The sequence below is a fragment of the Apis florea genome, unplaced genomic scaffold (assembly GCF_048593485.1).
Source record: "Apis florea isolate Af1SG1 unplaced genomic scaffold, ASM4859348v1 contig_3517_pilon, whole genome shotgun sequence".
NCBI lineage: Eukaryota > Metazoa > Arthropoda > Insecta > Hymenoptera > Apidae > Apis > Apis florea.
Genome location: NW_028256778.1, coordinates 547171 through 567975, shown reverse-complemented (window position 1 = coordinate 567975; position 20805 = coordinate 547171). Strand labels below are relative to the sequence as shown.

General features: G+C 35.7%; 1 protein-coding gene across 3 annotated transcripts in view; it reads left to right on the top strand.

The window, feature by feature from the left end:
* Positions 1-20805, top strand: part of LOC100869407 (uncharacterized) — a 65571-nt gene continuing 44766 nt past the window's right edge. For 2 of the 3 annotated variants that reach the window (XM_086913953.1, XM_003698611.4), the window contains exons 1-2: positions 1-200; positions 4113-4835. In XM_086913953.1, the coding sequence (XP_086770079.1) occupies positions 4690-4835 (146 nt within the window). In that variant the 5' untranslated portion in view covers positions 1-200; positions 4113-4689. The remainder of the gene's footprint in view (positions 201-4112; positions 4836-20805) is intronic. The other variant, XM_086913955.1, reaches the window with a different exon arrangement.

Here is a 20805-nt window from a genome sequence, read left to right as displayed (position 1 = left end):
GGAGTCAAGACGCGTCAGTTCACAGACGACCTCCGTTCCGTCGGATGTGAGGAAAATTTTTTGTCTGTAAAAATTATCGGGTTCTCGTACTGAGACTCGTAATTTCGTGGTTTTTCGAGGAGTGAATTTGTAATCATGAAAAGTGTAAGAATGTGCGAAGTCGGCTAGAATCAATAAAAACAGGAATAAGTCGAAGACAAGTGAGTACAATTCAGAGCTAATGACTTTTTTTTTGCTTCTTTTCTGGAACGGGCGTCGCATATCATTGATAATTTTGCGGTTTATCATGCTTTCATTAGCATCAGGATCTTTTTTGTTTCTATATATTGTAGAATTGAATAAATCCGCGAGAAAAATCTGTAAATTTATTAGGTCGTCATCGGCGAGATGAAAAGAGAGGTTATAAAGACAGAAACTGTTCTGCACCTGCCATCATGAGACGATTTCTGAAGTATCGAATTGTTGTCTCTCATTTCTTCTTTCAATAAAGTACACGTTATGAGTATTTCAAAATTTGTAAATATATCGAAGAAATGTTGTATACAATATTCAGTAGATCAGTTTATATATAATATAGTTGTTTGTATTGAAAAAATACGGACTATATATACATTACAACGTTATGTTCTATCACAGATATTATTTGACAGGTGATGGAATACTCTTGTTGTCTTGTTACAAATTATGTATCGCGAAATTTAAAAATGGTAGTTAACTCTTGATTTATTATAGTAATTGGCGAAAATAATATATCGTTTATTTATTTTCGAATAATTTTATCTTTAGAAAAAACAATATTAATTCTAAAATATCATAATATTTCGATTATTTATATAGTGTTTCTAACCGTTTTTCATTCTAGACCTGAAAGTAGCCGAAATAATTTCGGTATGTACACGATTATCGTTTGTTTCGCGCTTTTTTTCGCATACTCATTGCAAGGTTATTCGGGACAGAACACATTCGTCTAGTATTCTTAATCGTGTGTGCACCTCTTATTATAAACGGAGTTTATTAGTTAGTGTCACATGACGGACAATTTATTTAAATAAACTAAGTGGAAATACGAGTAACCGTGTTTTTAATGCTTTTAATTTTTAATGCATGGAAAATCAGACAGGTAGGTCAAATAACGTGAATTAGATTTCGAGAAGATTCGTGAATTCTTTTTCGCTTTCGATAATTATATATTCATAGTAATAGCGGTTGCATGTGATTATGAAATTAAACGATTCAGCCGTAATTCATAACTTTATATCTAGAATCATATTGCATTATCATAATTAGAAAGTATTTTAGAGAATTGTATCTGTTCGAACAATATTTACGGATAGATAATCAAAACTGAATTAATGCAAGATTCTTTAAATATGAGATCTATTTTTTTATAGTTTGTCATAGTAGTTATAACAGAAAATCTGATTCTTTTTTTTTATATTTAATATTGTCGGATAAATTTCGTTCTTTCCATTTAATGATATGATGAATTAAAAGCGAAAAAAGAATTTTTTTTATCATATTTTTTTATTTAGATTAAGATTAAGATTAAATTTCACAGAAAATTTTTACAATAAACAAACAAGAGTATAGATTTTTGTGATTATTAGAGAATAATTTATAATCTAAGAAACATTAATTGTTTTTTCTTTTTATCGATGATAAATTAAAAATTATTTCTTATCTTTTGTTAAACGACAATCAAAGCATTTCGCCACAGTTACGTGGAAGCCTATTTATTATAATGATAACAAGAAGGCACAAACAATCAAAGAAAGGAGACTCTAGAAGTTTGAGATTTCAAAACTACACGTAGTTCTTATCTTATCGTTCTAAATTAAAACCGCACTTTTTTTTTAAGTATATAAATATTTTAATATATTCATGCTACATTTGCTACATATTTTATAAATCCTATATTTTCATTTTCAATCTGTTCAAGGTTGCTTGTTTCACGGAAATTTGATTTCGGTAAATCATGTTAAACTTGCTTTTCACTCTTCATTAACAAACTATGAGTCTGCGTACAAAGTTTCATTCACTCATAATAGTTATTGTTTCTCTCGAATCAATTATTACTTAGACAGTTCAATGAGTTTCCATGCTCGTAAGTTTTCACAGCATATCTTGAAAGCACTATTTTCATTCGTAATCACTTATCTTTGAATTATCTATACATATTTATCATAGCAAATTGTAGCGCGTATCTAAGAAATTTATTGCTTTGATTTATAGATTGACAAATAATTAAAAACCTTAGAATAAAAGTGTCTGTAATTTTAATTTGAGAAGATTAGATTTTTACATTTTAAATTTATATTATTGACGTATCAAACAGGTTTCCATGAAAAATAAAATTAAAATATATTTTGAATACAAAATAGAAATAAAATAAATAAAAATGTTCATTTTAACAATATCTTTGAATAAATAAAATTAAAAGATATGATAATTGGTAAAAATATTTCCTTAAAATTTGCCTTCGATTTTTTGCTAGATAAGCATCTGCAAAAAAAAAAAATACACTCGAGAGTAGTTAAAAAAGATTCATAATAAGAACGATACAATTTCAATTATCACAATTTTATGAGTTTATTAAATATAATCTTTTCACAAAATAATTACAAATAATATTTAATATTCGTGTAAAAAATGAATATTTTATTGAAAAAAATTTATTATAAAAAAATAAAAATTATTAAAATACATCTTTCTATTTTTTCTCTAGCTTTATCCTCAAATGTACGTACGATAGTATCTTAACGTTCTTTAGCTCTTTTATAATAACGTACAGTTGCGCATACGTAGTGTGCGCAGTGTGAATGGTCGGAACGATTGACGAAAGAGTCATCGAGGGCCGTTAATTATTCGTAGCGATGTAGAAGCTCGCAACTCGGTCTCTCGCCTCGAGCAACTGGAGGGCTGCGGTCACCTACTTCGCAGCTTGTAACTCGACTCCAGGAAGAGCGAGTTCATTTTCGCTTGCTCGCGTTTCCCAGCCGCAATTAGCGTTTTCAAAACAATTGCCGTTGTGCAGAGCGATGCATGTCTAACGTCCAACGTCGACGACTGGCCGTCCGTCGATTCTGCTATAGGTTTCGAAGTCGCGTGAACGTGCCTATTGAAAATGTCGATAAAGGTTCAGTGACATTCGTTCGCGAACGTTCACCCGCGAACGCTACTATGTATTTGTTCCATGTTGCTTTTCGCTCCTGTTAGTTCGCTCTTTTACCGATAGGTCGTTTGTCGCCCATGTCGTTGGTAAATATGTCGCTTAGGTTATGATTAGATTGCGGATTTTTCTGCAAATATGTATTTTACGCGTTACGCCCGTTTTGCATATTTTGCACGCGAATGACTTATCGTATATCGAGCGAAATAGGTATCGTGTAATAAATAGATCTTTCGTAACAAGAAGACACAGTTGATTCAATATTTAAATATTGCGGTAGGAATGAACAGAGAAGTAAAAGGGAGAGGAAAAGGGAAACGGTATAACAGTTAATAATAACTTTTAAAAAATAGCGTGATGTGACATTGAAGCAAATTTAATCGTGTAACTAATTTAAAAAAATCCAATTTATGACTTTGGAAAAATGGATTTTTATGTATATCATCGAACAAATTACGATACACGATACACTAACTTGGAATATATTTTACATTTGCATAAGAATTGGCAATTCTAATTATAACTTTTTGTATACAACTTTTTTTTTTCGTGATTAATATGCATGAATATTTAACATCATTTCAATATTATACTTTCTTGAAAAATTGTCATAATTTATAGCAAGGATATATCGTTATATAATTTTCATCAGCACTCGAGGCGTTAAACGAGAAATAATCCGAACTATACGCAACAACTTTAGAATCGACATTAACCAAGCACGTGTCTATTCTCAAAGAATTCCAGAAGCAAACAACAGACCAGACTGTCCTTTTTTTTTTTTATAGTTCCGTCATAAAAGTTTCCAGATTTATGACTCTCGAATTATCCCCCTTCGACGTATATCGTTAAACACAGCCGAACACGTGTTACAGTCGTGCGGTTTACGATTCCTCCTACTTTTTGTTATCAATAAGATACTCAATTTCTGTTTAATTTGCAGTCTCGACGACGAGGATGGCGTGCACGAATAATTGCCGTTTCTGAGCGTCGGCATCGAATAAAGGATCGCCACGTCCGTGTGAGAAAGCGAGACAGAGTGAGCAGGGATGTCGCTGAAGCTTCGAACAAGATCCGCCCAGCCGGCTTCAAGTGTTCAGCTTCGTCCCTCGAAATTGACCAAGCTCTAAAACGAATCAATATATATACAAATATATATATATATATATAAAAGAAAAAGGGATCGACGATTTGAATTGAAAAGAGAAAGGAAGAGAAAGAGGAGGATCGTGGAACTGCCTTTTTTTGTAGCGGGATAGAAAACGTTAAGATATATTTTGGTAAACGTAATTAGTGAAAATAGCAGTAGCGGCCAGTCTGCGAAAGAGCCACGTTAAATGGTCTCATTTAGTGCACAATTTCCGCTTTGCTCGCGCGCCCCGTCTACCGTGTGCCACGTTCTCCGCTCCAAGGAATCGTCGAGGATTTTCAAGTAAGAAACTGGAGAATCGCGGACGTTCTCCATTTTATCCACGAGTAAGCGAGTCGCGGTCAAAGTGAAGTGTCTCGGTCTTAGTGAGATGGCCTTCATGATGAAGAAGAAGAAGTACAAATTCTCAGTGGAGGTGGACCTCGAGGAGCTCACCGCGGTGCCATTTGTGAACGCAGTGCTGTTCGCCAAGCTCAGACTCCTCGACGGTGGATCATTCGTCGATCATTCGACCAGGTATTTTCCCTTTATTGTCTTGCAAATGTATTCTAACATCGATTTCTGTTTTCTTTATTTTTCGCATTTTTTTTTTTTTTTATTCGCATAAAATTGTCCCCTTCACGATCTCGTTGTTTGAAAAGGAAGAAAGATATTCTTCTTTCGAAGCTCTCTGATAACTGGATTGTCGCGTTGTACAAGGAAAAAGTTTACGTTTAGATAACAAGAATCGCGATACGTTGTGTCGATTTATATATCATTTTGCACACCGTTCATAGACATAGGCGAATACTATATTCGTGGGACTATATAACGTCATAGCTGAGGAGAAGAACGATGTCTATATTTAGCGTGGCTCACACATTGAATTTTTTAATCCGCCATATAATAACGATCGCGTGCCTATACAGGTTTACGGCTCGTTAAAATTACTTTTTCAACCAGACCCGTGGTGTAATTACTCTCCGGTTTATAAGAGACGCTTGTTTTACGCGAGAACGAAAGTTCTTCCAAAGTGTTTCGTGTGCGTTCTCGCTTTATTTTTTTTGCAAACTTCATTTTCATGCTCAACGTACAATTCATTCCTAAAAAAAAAAAAAAACGAAAAAGAAGAAAAAAAACTCTTTATCTCTCTCTCTCTCTCTCTCTCTCTCTCTCTCTCTCTCTCTCTCTCTCTCGTCTCTGTCTCTGTCTCTGTCTCTCTCTCTCTCTCTCTCTCTCTCTCTCCATATGATAACTTGGTTATACTCGAGAGCGTAAACGCTTGAAATTTAATGAGCAGATAAATAATTATCACGAAACAAATGTGTTGAACCGGTTGAACGCGCGTTGACTTCTCGCTCTGGTGAACGACGCGTTTTACGACACGATGAATTAGACGTTTACATTCGCCACGAAGAAACTCGCGTACATCCGCTAAATTATTTAGTTGCTCTTGCGAAAAGACATCAAAACCGGATACGTGTCTGAAACTCGTTCAAACTTGGATTTTACACTCGTCGCTTGTGAATGAAACGTATCTCTCATAGACGTGGATTAATAGGTCTCTGAAGCGAGGTAAAGTAATATCGTCTGAAATTCAATGAGAATTTCCATTCTTCAGTTTTGATCTCCTTTTCTTATCTCCTTCCTCTCGAATAAATATAAAATACGAAGAAGCTGGCCTGAAAACGCGAATCACGTTTAAAAAAAAATCTTGATATTTGATGAAAAGGGTTTATTATTCCCTTCGAAATAAGAAGCTTTCTTTGGCGTGTGTGTTTCCTTCCGAAATTGCTTTCAATTAGAGGATATTGCCTCTTCTTCTGAAATGGCAATTCTTCGAGATTGAACTGTTAAATTTTGGAAAGAAATTTCCACGTGGAAAGGAAATTTCTCTTAGCAATATAGACGTCACGCAAGATATCGATATATTCTTGGCATCTGTCCGATTTTCGTCAATCGAGAAATGGTGGACGAGTTCTACCGAGGAATGCATAATACTTGTTTCGTTAATAATAAACGAGCGACATTTTGGATCTGCTTCTATTCATTATTTCCTAGTAAGGCAAGAAATAGTACGCGTGTTATTTACGTAGTCGGTTCAAAGAGTTAAAACGTGCCGAGCGTAGTACAATTTGCCCACGCCCACAAAACTCTAAATTTGTTCCGCGGATTCTGTAGAATGATTCATAAACGATTCGTGACTATAGTTTCGAATCTACGCTAAAATGAGATAAAAAAAAAAAAAACATATATCTTGCATGTGTATCTTTCAAGTTTTCCAAGTTAGAAGACAGTTTGAAGAAAATAAAGAAATAAGTAATAAAAATTTCCTACATGCATAAATGCATATCTTGGTTATCGATGGTTATAAATGAGTTAAAGAAAAAAGTGGATATCTCTTACGTATTATTTCTCTACTTTAAAGATTCTTATATATATATATACACATGTGTACAATTTTAAGAGTGCATAAAGGTATGGTTGAAATAAATTGAGGAAATAAAAAAAAGAAAAAAAAAATCTTATCACTTTTCAGACTTTTCAATTTCTTACAATTTTTCACAATAGAATTTACTCGAATACGCTTGATATTAAAACAATAACAAAGTTCGTTGAATATTTATGAAAACAAATGCAATAATGATTGATAATTCTCCTGTACAATGCTGCCAGGATTCGTGACAAATGTTCGAATAAAGGAGATCAAATATAATTGTAATGTCATCAACGCGACACGTTTCGAGCAAAATTCGAACGACAACATCTTCGACCGAGCTTTTCCACGCGTTTATTCTTTTTTCTTCTCGTTCCATTCGTTGGAACGTGCCTCGACTATCCGAAGAACCCACGCGAATTTCACAGGAATTTTCCTATTTCGTCCACGCGGTTCCACGAATCCCTCCACGTTATTTCGAGGTTCCCGTTCGAGATACACTATTCATGAGCATCTGGAAAGCATTTCTTCGGCTTCTATCTATTATTCGAATTTTATCAAATAACGTGCGAATTCACGTATATCGTGTGTTGGATCGATTTTATGGATCTTGTACACGCGTTCAGAATCAATCTAAATCTAAACAAATTTGCTTACAATATGTATTTTAAATTATCAAGAAGACGCGCTTTTGGCAAATTTTTATTCTAAATAAATCATCATCGTAGCATATAATTTAGTGGTAAAAATTTCAAATGAGTTCAGTGTGCGAAACGTACGCCACGGGATGTTAACATGTGAACGAAAGAAAGATTATTATTCGTTATTTTACAAAGTTAATACAAGTCAGAATTAAAATTTACATAATTTTATTATCTGCTGTAATGCACCAATGATACCGTAAAGGTAAAATTAAATGCATGATTCATATGTTATAATTTTATTATATTAACTCATATAATTTGATTATATATTACTTATAATATATTGGTGACACGTAGAGTTGCGTTAGAGTTAAATACGGAATTAAAATGATTCATCGGTTTTATATATGATAAATTACTTATCGGTGATTTGTTAATGATAATATTTAATATTATCGGCTGTTTTTGGCAGAATCTTATCAATTTACAAGGATTTTCTTTATATATAGATAAATATAATTAGAATTTGTATATTATCATGTAAAGTAGCAATAATATAAAAACGTATAATAAATACATATATATATATTTAATTTTGTATAATTATAATTTATATAGATAGTTAATAAATTTTCTCATCACGTAATATCACGAATTAATTTTAACGCATCGTGATATTTTTATTATTAAAGTAATTGCGGGTCCAATTTGATGCGTTCGTAATTAAAATACGTACTACAAATATATAGTATACACGTGTCTCTATGTATGTAGCTATAGTTAGTTAACGAACATGTATAGTATACGCGTGTGTAATTTTCGAAACAGCTGTGGAACAGCTTTTTGGATCGCGATCGATCCGATTTCGAGGAAGAAGTGTGGATAAATTTTCGTAGAAAAGCATTCACCGGGTAACCTGTGCGCGTTGGCATCTGGTCAGGTATTAAAAGCAACAGTTGGCCGATATCATTACACGGCCACTGTTTCCTCCGCGTGTGCCCCTAACAATAGATCGATTCGTGGATCGTTAATGTTCGATTAACTCGATTATTAACAAGGAGGAGAAAGGCAAAAAGAGGAACGAATCCCAATGATTCTATTTATGCGTGTCATCTATTGAACAATCTCATAGAAAAAGCGAAACAAGGAAGCATTATTCTTGATAATTGAAAGAAATATTTAAACGTTTCTTCCTCTCGTGTTATTGTTCATCGATGCGCAAAATGATTTTCATGCATTATCTTGTAAGGAAATGGATTATATTAATCGATAAACCTTTTATATTTGCGCGAATATTCTCATCAATTTTTGAACCAAATGAATTTTCCACGAGATGGAATCCCTCGCTATTTCAGACAACACTCGATTCGATTGTGTTTCGTTCTTCCATTGTCGATCGTATGTATATTCAACCGTATATTTCACTGGATCTGGAGTTCTTAGTATTTACATTTAGTCCGTGTTATGCACGACATCGTACGCTTCCTTCGAATATAACGTTCCTACGTGTGCAAGTACAAGATGCACGCGACATAAATTCCAGTTACCAGTGGTTTCAACTAACATATTTCGTTGGTAGTCGTAGTCGACACCGGATGTGTGTTAACGCGAACACTTGATATTTAAATTGGATAGACTTTTCGTTTTATTTTTTTTTTTTTTTTTTACATTTTATTTAGATTATTAAATTGTACACGATCGTTTGAAATATTAGAGCTAGAATCGTATCATTTATCATTTATATTTATATTGGGTCAAATATTTGTAACATCCCATTTGATGAGATAAGAATGAAATAGTGTTTTGTAATTCGTTTTATTTCCTCGAACAAATTGACATCAGATCGTTTGTGAAAGTAATGAATTTAGAGGAAGGAAGAAATTTATGATGATCATCGTTGAAAATATTATTATTTTCTTTTCAAACGAATGGTAATTTTATTTTAGATAGTTAAAAAATAGACTTTTGTTTTTATTTCGCAGTTCACGAGTTAGAAATGAGGAATGAACAGTATATAAGATGTGGAAACAAGTTCATTTTTTTATTTCCTGATATTGATAATATTATTACTTTTTTTTTTTTTTATTAGTTACTGATAATATTTTCTATTATTAGTTTTTAAATTTCGCGATTGTACTTGACTTACAGTTCGTGAGTACAGCGATGATTTTAACGACTATTATTAAGCTATTGTTACGCGTAAAACAGAATGTTTCGCAATCTTTTGAAAATCTCCAAATATCTATCTCCAAAATATTTATTAATTTAACATTATTCCTTTAAAAGATCGTAAAACGTCTCTTCTATGTGAACGAATATCGATGATCATAAAATTTAAACTAATAGCAATTCAATAGAAAAAATTGTCAATATGGATCAATAAGAAATGAATATATTTCTATTATTTTTAAGGTTTTTAACAAAATATGTCGAGGATTCTAGGAAGAGTAAGATTTTCAACTTTGATCATATTCCTCTATAAATTTTTTCTTAAAAAAAAAAAAAAACGTGGCCCACTTTTACAGACATTATATCCTGTCTTTTCTAAACTTACGATATATATATATATATACACCTATAACACGTAGGCGTACACGTAGTAAATTTGTTAGTAGAGCATTTTGAAACGAGCATCTGGAGACTAAAAGGGAAGGGAATTCCTTATTACCCTCGACGATGTGTTTACTGCACCATAGGCGCCTGTGCCTCAAGAGACACATGGCAACTTTGTTCGAAACTTTAAATGAGAAAAGTAAATCTGAGATGAGCATTCTACTACTCTTCGAAGCATTAATTCCAAACGACATTGTGTCCGCGAAACTTCATATCCTTGTCGAATCCAACGAACGATAATCTTCGAAATATACCTCCTTCGAAAACGAACCTCCTTGCAAATACATTTTTCAAATATTTCTCAAATTATCGATATCCATAGGAAAAGAATAATTGAACAATCGTTCGATATTTCACAATGTATATAAATTACTTGTTCACCGTCGTCTGTACCTAAGAATATCGTACACGAGACGAGTCCTCACGATTTATCCTCAACTTTTCTCGATAAACTTCTTTTTTTAATAACCAACACTGGAACCAATATTAATCAATAATATCAACCTCAATACATATATATATATTCTCCCTTACTTCTTCGACGTAACAAAAAAGAAAAACGAGAGAGACTGTATAAACGAGAAATTAGCACAGTCCATCACTCGAGGAAAGGAGGGAAAAGTTGAGGCGGTATCATCGTCCCGAAACTTCGCCACGTTTATCCATAATCCCTTTGGCACGGGTTTAAATCGATTCGAATGGTGATTTCGAGGAACGAAATCAGCGTGGAAAATGAGCCGCGTATAAAGAAGGAGAGGGGAGGAGGAGGATATATTGTTCTCGATTGGAAGTTTTCAGACCTTCTTCCCTTTTGTCCCTCGCTCGTGACGCCTTCGAGAATACCGGAAGCCGGCTGGACCGTTGCCAAAATGGCACCACCCCCTTCCATCCATTTTATTATTTCCCGATTGGTATTTCCATTCACGTGGATTCGGTTTTTTTCCGGCCGTAAGTCGGAGGAGGGGGAGGAAGCTTTGGAAATTTATCGCGGGTACCGATTTTTTTTTTACCGTGAACTTTGCCCTTCTCCGCCGCGGAGACTGGCCGACGCCAGCCGATACGACACGATACGATACGGAGGCTCGTTTAATTAAACGCAGTCTCTCTCTCTCTTTTTTTTTCTTTTTCTTTTTTCTCTCTTTTCGGTTGATAAGTTTAATCGCGGACAATCGACGGTGGCTGGCCTCGTAATTAGTCAGCTTCTTCGTCTTTGGAGCTCGGTGTTCTTCGAGAAACGGACCTGTTTCGAATTCTTTAATTAATAAGGGAAAGTATTTATTATTATAATATATACGGAGGATGATTTGATAATGTTTGTAATAATTTTTGTTCATTTCATTTTGCGATGAAGAAATGATGTTCTTAACACTAAACCTACCGACATTTCATGTATACCTATTCCTACCATCAGCGGTCAAATGACATTGAGCTGCAAAAAAACATTTGCATCTTAATATAGAAAGAGATTTTAGCTAATTGGATTCGTAAAGTAAACAATACAGAAAGTTGTGAATATTGAAAAATGGGTTGTCTTTTTAAATTTAACGAAACTGTGTTTAAAATCGGCTCGCACAATTCGCACGACCTTAAATTTCTCTCGTCGGTCCGAAGAGAGAGAGAGAGAGAGAGAGAGAGAGAGAGAGAGAGAGAGAGGGAGAGAGAGAGAGAGAGAGAGATGTGAACGTGGTGCGCGACCTTCTAGTGAAAGGACCTTCGAGAAACAACTGTGTTGCGAGAAACCGAGTTTCTGGCTGTACGTAATTGATCGATCACCTGATAAATTCTTTCCACCACTTCTTATAATGATGATCGACGAGACGAATTAATGAGATGTGATATGCATGTTTTTTTCATTTATTCTTCTCGTTTTCCTTGTGCAGAATTTTCTGAATTTCTCGAGCATTCCTCGATCTCAAGGAGATCCACGATGATCGTGAATAATCCAGTTGATAATGGTTAATTTAAAAATATTCTTTCAAGGAATGTTTGACGAACACAATTTGCACGACAACGATCGTGATCTGGAAATTGAATACAATCGATTGGATATAACGGGTGCTTTTTTTTTATAGTAACGAGATCGTAATTTAATATCAAATTTTTCGACGATTGTTCGATCTTTGTACGGAAAATGATACGTGTACTCTTCGACGTGAAAAAGTTATTACAGGAGAAACACGATTCCTTCGGATCTATGTCAGTGAGAACGATTTAAGTTTCTACGAGATTTCTCTTTCACGTGGTCCTTTTGACTTTGCTCGAAGATGTATTCTCTCGGTTCATCCACACGTCTGAAACAAATTAATAGCACAAGCATTGTGTTCGAAGCGCAGTATATTTTTCTAACAATCTCATTTTTCAAACAAAAATTTCACAATTAGATTTTGACAAGGATTTTTCATTCCTTGGCTCTAAGGAACTCTTAATTTCTTTTTTTAACAAAATTTTCATAATTTCCCCAGTTTTAACTTAAGATTTCGTAAGTTTCACTTCTCTCAGTTCCACTAATGGTCCGATTTTTTTTAATCCTTTTTCCCCTAAATTATCAACGAGAATTTCGTAACTTTCATTTCCCCAATTTCAATGTTATTTTTCCAACAAAGGAAATTTTCACGATTACTAACAAGTAATGATTTGTAACACTTTTGCATTTCTACTAAAACAATAAATTTCCACCGTTACTTTTCCAAATTCTCACACAATCTATCGACAAGTTTATTACAACTTTCTCCATTCCTTCCCTTCTTTTAACAACCTTCCAAATATTATTTCTCTTTTTACAAAATTATTTCCGAGCGGTTAAGCTGCAGAGGTCGGCGCTCGCGATTCACGTGGAGGGAAGTGCAACAAACGAATCGCAAGTGGGCCGTGCGATTCACCCCTGCAGGGAGGGAGGAAGCGCGTGCAAAATCAGATCAGAGATAAGCGTTTCGATTTAACGTGAAAGGCTCTGGCCTGCCTTGAACCATGACCTTCCGTGGAATCGGCCGTCGTGGAATAAAGGGCTGTGGAAATAGAGCGTCCACGAGGATCGGGAGATTGGGCGGGGGTGGGTGCAAAATGGATTGCGCGCGTGGGAGACAGCGCGAACTTCGCATGAATCTCGTGAGAAAGGGTTGAAACACGAGTTCTCGCGTTTCGAGGCAACGGTATGGGCTTTCTTGTTAATGCGACGACGCTATGATAAATTTGACGTTTCTCTTCTCTTCTTTCCCAAAAATTATATTCGAGCAGTGTGAGTACATATTTTTTTCACTCATACTAAAATAGAAGAGTAATTGGAAAAGAAAAGGAAAAAGAAATTTTTCTTCAAAAATCTCGAAATTCGGCCTCGATAAAATAGATATCGATATCTCATCATTCTCCTCCCCTCCCGATAAAAGAAAAGCGACAGTGAGAAACACTTGAAAGGAGAAACGCGCGTTAGAAAGTTTAACGCGTCGTTTCCCGTCCCGGATTCGCGCGAAAATCGAAAGAGAAAAGTTGGAGGAAAAGAAATGCTGGAGGAGGGGGCGGGCGTGCGAAATCCCTCCCCTGGTTGATCGCCGGCAGAGGAGGAGGCGGGTGGGGAGGGGAGAAGGAGACGAGGGCACGGCGATAATGGACAATGTCCTGTCGTCCGGTGTGCCCCGGTCATGGAAGCGTGAGTGACCATCGTCGAGGACCTGACACCGCTTCAATGTGTCGTGATGAGGAAACACCCGATTACAACGCTTGGCATGGAAAGAAAGAGAGGGAGGAGGAGGAGGAGGAGGAGGGAATATATTTCTGCGTGTATCCACGGGAACGATTATGTCGATACTCGGCCGCGCCATTGGCTCGTATAACCGTGCGCATATCTGCGTTTAGGAAGGGGGTAGAGCTGGGGGAGATACGTTGGGAGGGATCCTGCGTGTCATCGAGATGCTCACCCTGATTTTTATCGACTCGAGGGGTCACGTTACAGAAGTGCCTTCGGACGTGTTCCGCCGCTTTAATCGTTCTCACGTACCGTGTACACCGATTTCCTGAACGACGTTTATATTTAGGATCGGATATACACGAGAGGGTTGAACTTTCTTCCTCGATATCTTTATTCGATACGATTTGTTGAAAGTCGTACTTTATGTCAAGTTGTCAAGTTTTTTACCTGTTCACGGTCTTGGAGTTGTTTATGTTGCAGCATAATTACAGATCTCTCTTAGGGGAGAGGTCTTCTAATTTTATTCAATTCGAGGATAATTACTTTGTGGCGATAAAACTGTAACTGTTTCCCCTTGATTATCTTGTTATTAGAGGGGTTATTACTTGAAATGAATATTTCGATAATTACGTGTTTCAAAACCGAGGAAAATATTTTATTAGAAATTTATCGATCAATTCTACTCTTCGTTTCGATAACGAGTGCATTCGACGAATATCCGCCAAAATTCCACGCGACGTAACACCAGTCAAACCAGTTTGTAAGTCGAGCAAAAATTACACGGTCGAAAACTCCCCCCCCCCCGGGATGGTCCAGCCCTTGGAATGTTCTTTCTCGCGACATAAATTCCGGATACGAGTCGCGTGCAACTGACAGTGGTGGCGAAAAAACCAAACCATTGGCCTGCAATTATTTTCTACATACTTATATACATTTCGCGAATTGTCAAGAACACTCTATGCAGTTTTTTATATATTCGAGAGATAAAACCAAAAACCGCTTATAGAATTATAATATAACCGCATTCACCGTGACTGAGTCACTGCGTAGAATCGATATATATATATATATATATATATATATATATATATATATATATATATATAATGCGACTACTTTGTATCCAGAATGAAATAAAGAAGAATCGATGAATCCGAAGTCCGAAAGAAGACGTTCAAGCATCGTGAACGTTTAATATACTCGGTAGAATGGCGACAATTAATGAAGTAAAAATATTTATTTCAACGAATATTCATTTCTTTGAAAAAAAAAAAAGAAATGTTCTAATACTAACGGGCAAATTTCCTTGTGGTTCCGCCTTTGAAACGGTTTGAAACTTTCTGAAACAACTCGTCACACTGGTTTCATCCTCGAATTATCTAATGCTTGACGACACGATCGTGTGGCCGGGAACATTAATCATAACGATCGTAACAATCAACAGCGGTAACTATCGGTGACACTGTCCTCAGGAAATCACGTGCCCCTTGCACGGGCTAAGTGTCATACTCAGAAGAGAATCCGTTTCGCGTGGGTGGTCCGTTCGATCGTTTGAAATTCCGCGATGCTCGCGCATGCGCGAACGTCCCAGCCAATCCAATCCCGCCTTTCCTCTCGTTCTCTCTCTCTCTCTCGCTTCTTCCTCTTCATTCATCTTTTCTACGGAGACACTGTTTCCACGAGTGGAAAGAAAAAGAGAGAGAGAGAGAGAGAGAAAGAGGGAGAAAAAGAAAGGAAAAAAAAAAGAAAGAAGCGTGGGTGGGACACGTTAGCCTACATTTCTCGCCATTTCGCAGAATCACGCGAGAACTGAAACACCGTGGTCCGGGAACTTTGTGTTCGGTGGCCGAGTTGGCAGGAGATTTCATCGAGGTGGACCTCGATCGATCCGCTCGCCCCGAAGAACGACTCCGAGCCAAAGAAGAACCGTTGTCCGAAACCGGCTCGGCTCTTTTTTTTTTTTTTTTTTTTTTTTTGCATCGTTTTTTTACCGATCTCGTTTAGATGGCCGTCTACTATTTGTTACGTATTGTTGTATCATCGTATCCAAGTTGAGTATTAACGCGGAGAGGGAAGAGGCTGGTTCGTTTTCTATCAAAATATGATTTGAAGATGAGAATCGATTTGTTGTTTCTTTTTGTATCGAGTTGGCGCGTTATCCAACTAACGCTGTTATCGAATAATGAACGAAGAATGACGAATCTCGTCGTCAGATTTTGTAACAGAAAAATAATATATGATGCGAATAACCATTTATAAAGCTGTTTATAACGTTGTTTTATCGGACAATTGCAAACGATGGTTGAGACCATTTGTTACACTATGAAAGCTTTTGAAAGGTTGAAAAATAGAAGCGAATCAGTTTTATAAAACTTTCTTTTTCATAAAATAGTACGGAAAAAGTATTGCAATTCTATTAACAAGGAACGAAGAAACATCTTGTAATATGAGAAATTGTTGAAAACGCTGATAAGTTTTGTTTTATTATTATTAAAAAGTAATTATTGGATGCAATTTTGATTTTTTCGTTTCTCCAACTGATATACACAGCGATGATGATACGAGATAAAATTATAGTAACACTGGATTATATTCAATGACGATATAATACGAATTTAAAAAAAATTAAAAAAAAGGAACAACTCTGATCGTCTTAAAAATTATAAAAACTGAAACTGAATATGGATAGTTCGACTTTCACTTATACGAACACACGCGTCAGATTATCGCATATGAAACGATTTTGCAATTAAATAAAATTAAATATAATTCGTTAAATAATAATTCATTAAAATTTACAATTTGCAATAACATTTTATTAATCGTTTCAGTATAAAAAGGATATTTATCATAAAACTGTACTTCAATATAATGAATTAATAAACCACTCCAGGGAAAGGAAGAAAACTCGAAGAAAAAGTGTGATATTTCCATATTGGAACAAGCGACCTTGCTTTCGACGAAAACTTTAGAAATCTTGTTAAACATTCTCTCATCCTTTCATTCTTCAAACGATCTAATAATCACCTTGCTCGCATTAACATAATATAAAACTGGATTTTCCTCAAGAAGGAAGTCGCGTGTCCTTCATTTCACCGTGCTGTTCCGTTCCTTATTTATCGCTCGTTAAATCCTTCACCGCGTTTAAAACGCGCTTCCTGCACGAGTATATGGATTATTCCAGCCACAGTATTCCAGTGAAATCCATCTTTTCATCGTTATAACGATTAAACGTACACATCGGACACCTCCCCACGACTTTTCCTTCTTCTCTTTTGTCCTCCACGTCTCTGTCGGAAGAGCGAGAAGCTTCGGGGCACAACTTGTTACCCCACTTTTTTCTTCGACTTTCCTTTCTTTCTTTTTTTTTTTTTTCATCACCGGTGCACACTCTTTCTCCTGTTTCCCTTTTACACATCGATTCGATGATTTTTACTTGGAGATTTTTATTCGTTTCGCGTAATTCGCACGAATTTGGAAATTCGCCTTGTTGTTGTCGGAGGAAGTTGGTAATATTCTCGTCGCATCCGGTTTGAAATAACGATTGCATCTAGAAAACGTTTCTTACTCGGTTCTTCGAAAAGTTGGCTTTATCGCCTAAACGCGCAAAATATGCAAATTGACCAGAGATATGTTAATCAATTTCTCGAAGTTGGCCCGACCAGTGAAGTAGAATTGATTTTGATTTTGACATCTATCAGTTAATGAATTATTTCCAATTATTTCCAAGGTTTCGAATCGTTTTTTTATCGGTGATGATATTATCACTTGTTCGGCGAAAATAGAAAGTATGGAAGGGAGGTGCGAACTTTAAGATAATTCTAGAATTGTCTAATCTAATCAACGATTTTGTTTTTGTTAAAATGTTGTACCACATTTTTATAAATAACGTTTAATACATATGATGTTAACAATCTTGCATTTACTAATATTTTTCAATTATTTGTTCAAATAAATAACGAAACTGTGATAAGTACCGAATTATCTTTCACGTTGTAAAAAACGTCACTAAAAATTGTTATCTTGTTAAGAATTATAGCGTGCCGTTTTAAAAATGTAAAACTAAATTTAAAATATGCCAGCCAACCCAAAAAGATAAGAAAACAGTGATAATCAAAGAAACTCTAATTTAACCAAAAATACAAGCTACATAATTACGAACGTCCTGTTTTGATAAAATAACTAGATTATTTTTATCCGGATTGATTAAACGAGTTCCAATTATCTCCTTTCTCTTCCCCGGTTACAGTTCAACACGAGATTCCACCACTTTCCTCCTATAACTTTTTTCAAGAAACAGAATTAGTAGCTTGTTGAAATCAAGTTACTTGTTCGCAAAAGTGTTTCATCCTTCTCGATAGTTTTCTCGTTAAAAGAATTCGGTTATGCAATTTTCCTCGGTTGTGATGCCGCAAGGTTGAAAAATCAGGATGCAAACAAGCGTGTGAATGCAAAGATCCGAGCCACTGTCCGTCATTGAAACTCGGTTTCCGGAAAAATATTCCTCCTGTTTTGAATATTCATCGGATGCATAGGATGGATCGTTTGATTCAAGGCAACAAAGTCTGACTTTCAACTTATAATTGAATTTAATTTGTTACAACGATCGTATCATTATTCTCATTATTATTCTCACTTTATTTTTATATGTCTTAATTCTTTTAATTATACTCGACGGTACACCAATCTTGAATAAATTAAAAAAAAAAAAAAAAAAAAAAAGAAGAAAGATACAAAATTAGCATCGTTGTAATAATAAGTAAAATGCACGTTATAATATATTAAGAAACGTACGTGCGAAAGTTTTTCATTCGACGAATAATAAAACGTTTAAACTCGAATTCGAAACTTTTTCTCGAGACCGCCATTGAAACAAATGGTAAAGTCAGGGAATAAATTCAATCGGATCACATTCGATTGAATAAAAATGAATCGATCTCAATAAATTATTTATACGAATCATCCTTTACATTCGGATTTCGAACAAAATAGCGAAACGTTTCGAGTACGTTTCGAAACTTTTCGAGTGATTTCGAGCGTCTCACCCCCTTCAATCCATTTATCGAATGTATAATTTTTATCGGTGCAAGAAGAGATAAATCTCGATTATTACACCATTATTTCAATCAATCTCCATATTTCCATATCAAATACACAACGATCTATCCGAAATCTATCCGCATCGTTATAGATTGGCTCGTGTTTATTCAAGTCTCTGAATGAACTCGTTTCTGCTTCCTTTATCTCAGGCCTCACCCTTCATTTGCTCTTGTGCGTGCTTCAGCCTCGAGCTCCTCGAGCAAAACTCACGAATTCGACAAAACGAAACTCCTCCTCCTCCCCACGTTTGCGTCTTCTCGCAAATATCTCTTCCTCCTTTGCACATTTTCATTCGACGCCACTTTTTCCCTCCTTCTTCTCAAACCCTTCTCTGCAAATCCTACCCAACTTCTGCGTTCTCCACTCTCTTTTATCTTTGTCTTTTTCTGTCTCTCCCTCCAGTTTTCTTTCCTCTCGAGTGGAATTTCCCTCGTGTTTCCACATTTCCGCCGCTCCACGAGCGTCTCGCGTTCCCGATTTCCGCTCTCATTTCCAAAATTCCTCGTTGCATGGATTTCTCCTCGACTGGTATTAGGAAGGCAGGGGCGAATTAGTTATGTCATGAACGAGAAGTCAGGGTCGTCAAAGTGCAAGGTTAAGTTTCGTTTTTGGAACGCTATTAAACGTCTATAAATATTTTTTTATGCTTTTTATTTCTTTTTTTTTTTTTTTGATAAAAATGAAATATAGAGATAAAACAGTTCTAGGAATTTGGTTGTAAATTACTTAACCTAATCTAATCTAAAATAATTGACCTCGCCTCTTATCATCAAAAAAATGCAATAAATGTTTAGAGTATAAATTTGGATTGTATGTATAATCAATTTCGTTCTTTTCTCTAATCTTTTTTTAACAGCCTGTTTTTAATCTAATCTAATTTAATTTACGTCACACGTAATCTTATTGATATCGATTTCATCTCTATTCTATACTATAAGAAAACATTATAAAGTTTTAAAAGAGAGATTACAATATTAGATTACGAAGAATAATAAATTTTAAATCAACCTTGGTTTTCTTTTTTTTTTTTTTTTTCTTCGTAGGACCTTTGGCATTTCCGCATATTTCCAAAATTCTTGCAACCCAAACAATATCCGTCTCCTTCCCATATACGTTTAATCAAGTAGTCGGGAGCCAGGAACGAAAATTAACCACATCGAGAACGATGGTCAGGGCCGTGAGTTCAGCCAAAGTGCAATGCCAAATAATTACAGGGTCAGAAGGATTTTCATTGTCCGACCTTGGCCGAGTCTCTATTCCGCCTATATGCTCCCGGATATACGGATGTTCGTTGTCCACGTGCTGGCTCGTCCTTGACAGAAAGACAGAAATTCTCGTGGAAATTAATTCTCTCCTCCTGTCGCGTTTCCTTTCGCGAACTAAGGAGCTTATTCCCGAAGAAAGAACTGCTACCGCGAGGGAATCGTAAAGAGGATATTCGCGAGGGGAAGGGAGAGAGGGAGAAAGAAATACGACGACATTCGAGAATTGTTCTCAACGCCGAAACGCGAGGTTGAATCGCTTTGAAGCCGACGCGACGCTCCAACTTCCTCGTGGACGTCTGTAAAAAGGGTTTATTTGTTTCACGGGTGTCCCCACTCGACAGGGGCGTAGCCAGCCGCGCCAAGGCCCGATGCCAATACAGCCGCTTGGACCGCGTGAATTTCCAGCATCGATTGCTTAACCTTGACCGATACTACTAACCTATGTTCCGTCCTTCGACATTCACAATTCGTGCGACATTCGTTCGAAACGAGACGAATACTGCTCGTGTGCACAGGATTGTCTTTCGTGGTTTTTCGATTCGTGATGGAGATAAAAGGTTTTGGATAAGATTTGATAAATCTTCGAAAATGGAATGTAAGGTAAGGAGAAAACAAACTTTGTTTTCTTTGAGGTTTCTTTCATTCGAAAATTAATCTATATATTGTAGTCTTGATTGACTTTTATTATATTTTATGTTTAATAATTGATGATTCTTTTGAAGTTTCCTTTTTGTTTTTCGTTTCATGAAATTTCGTTTCTACTATT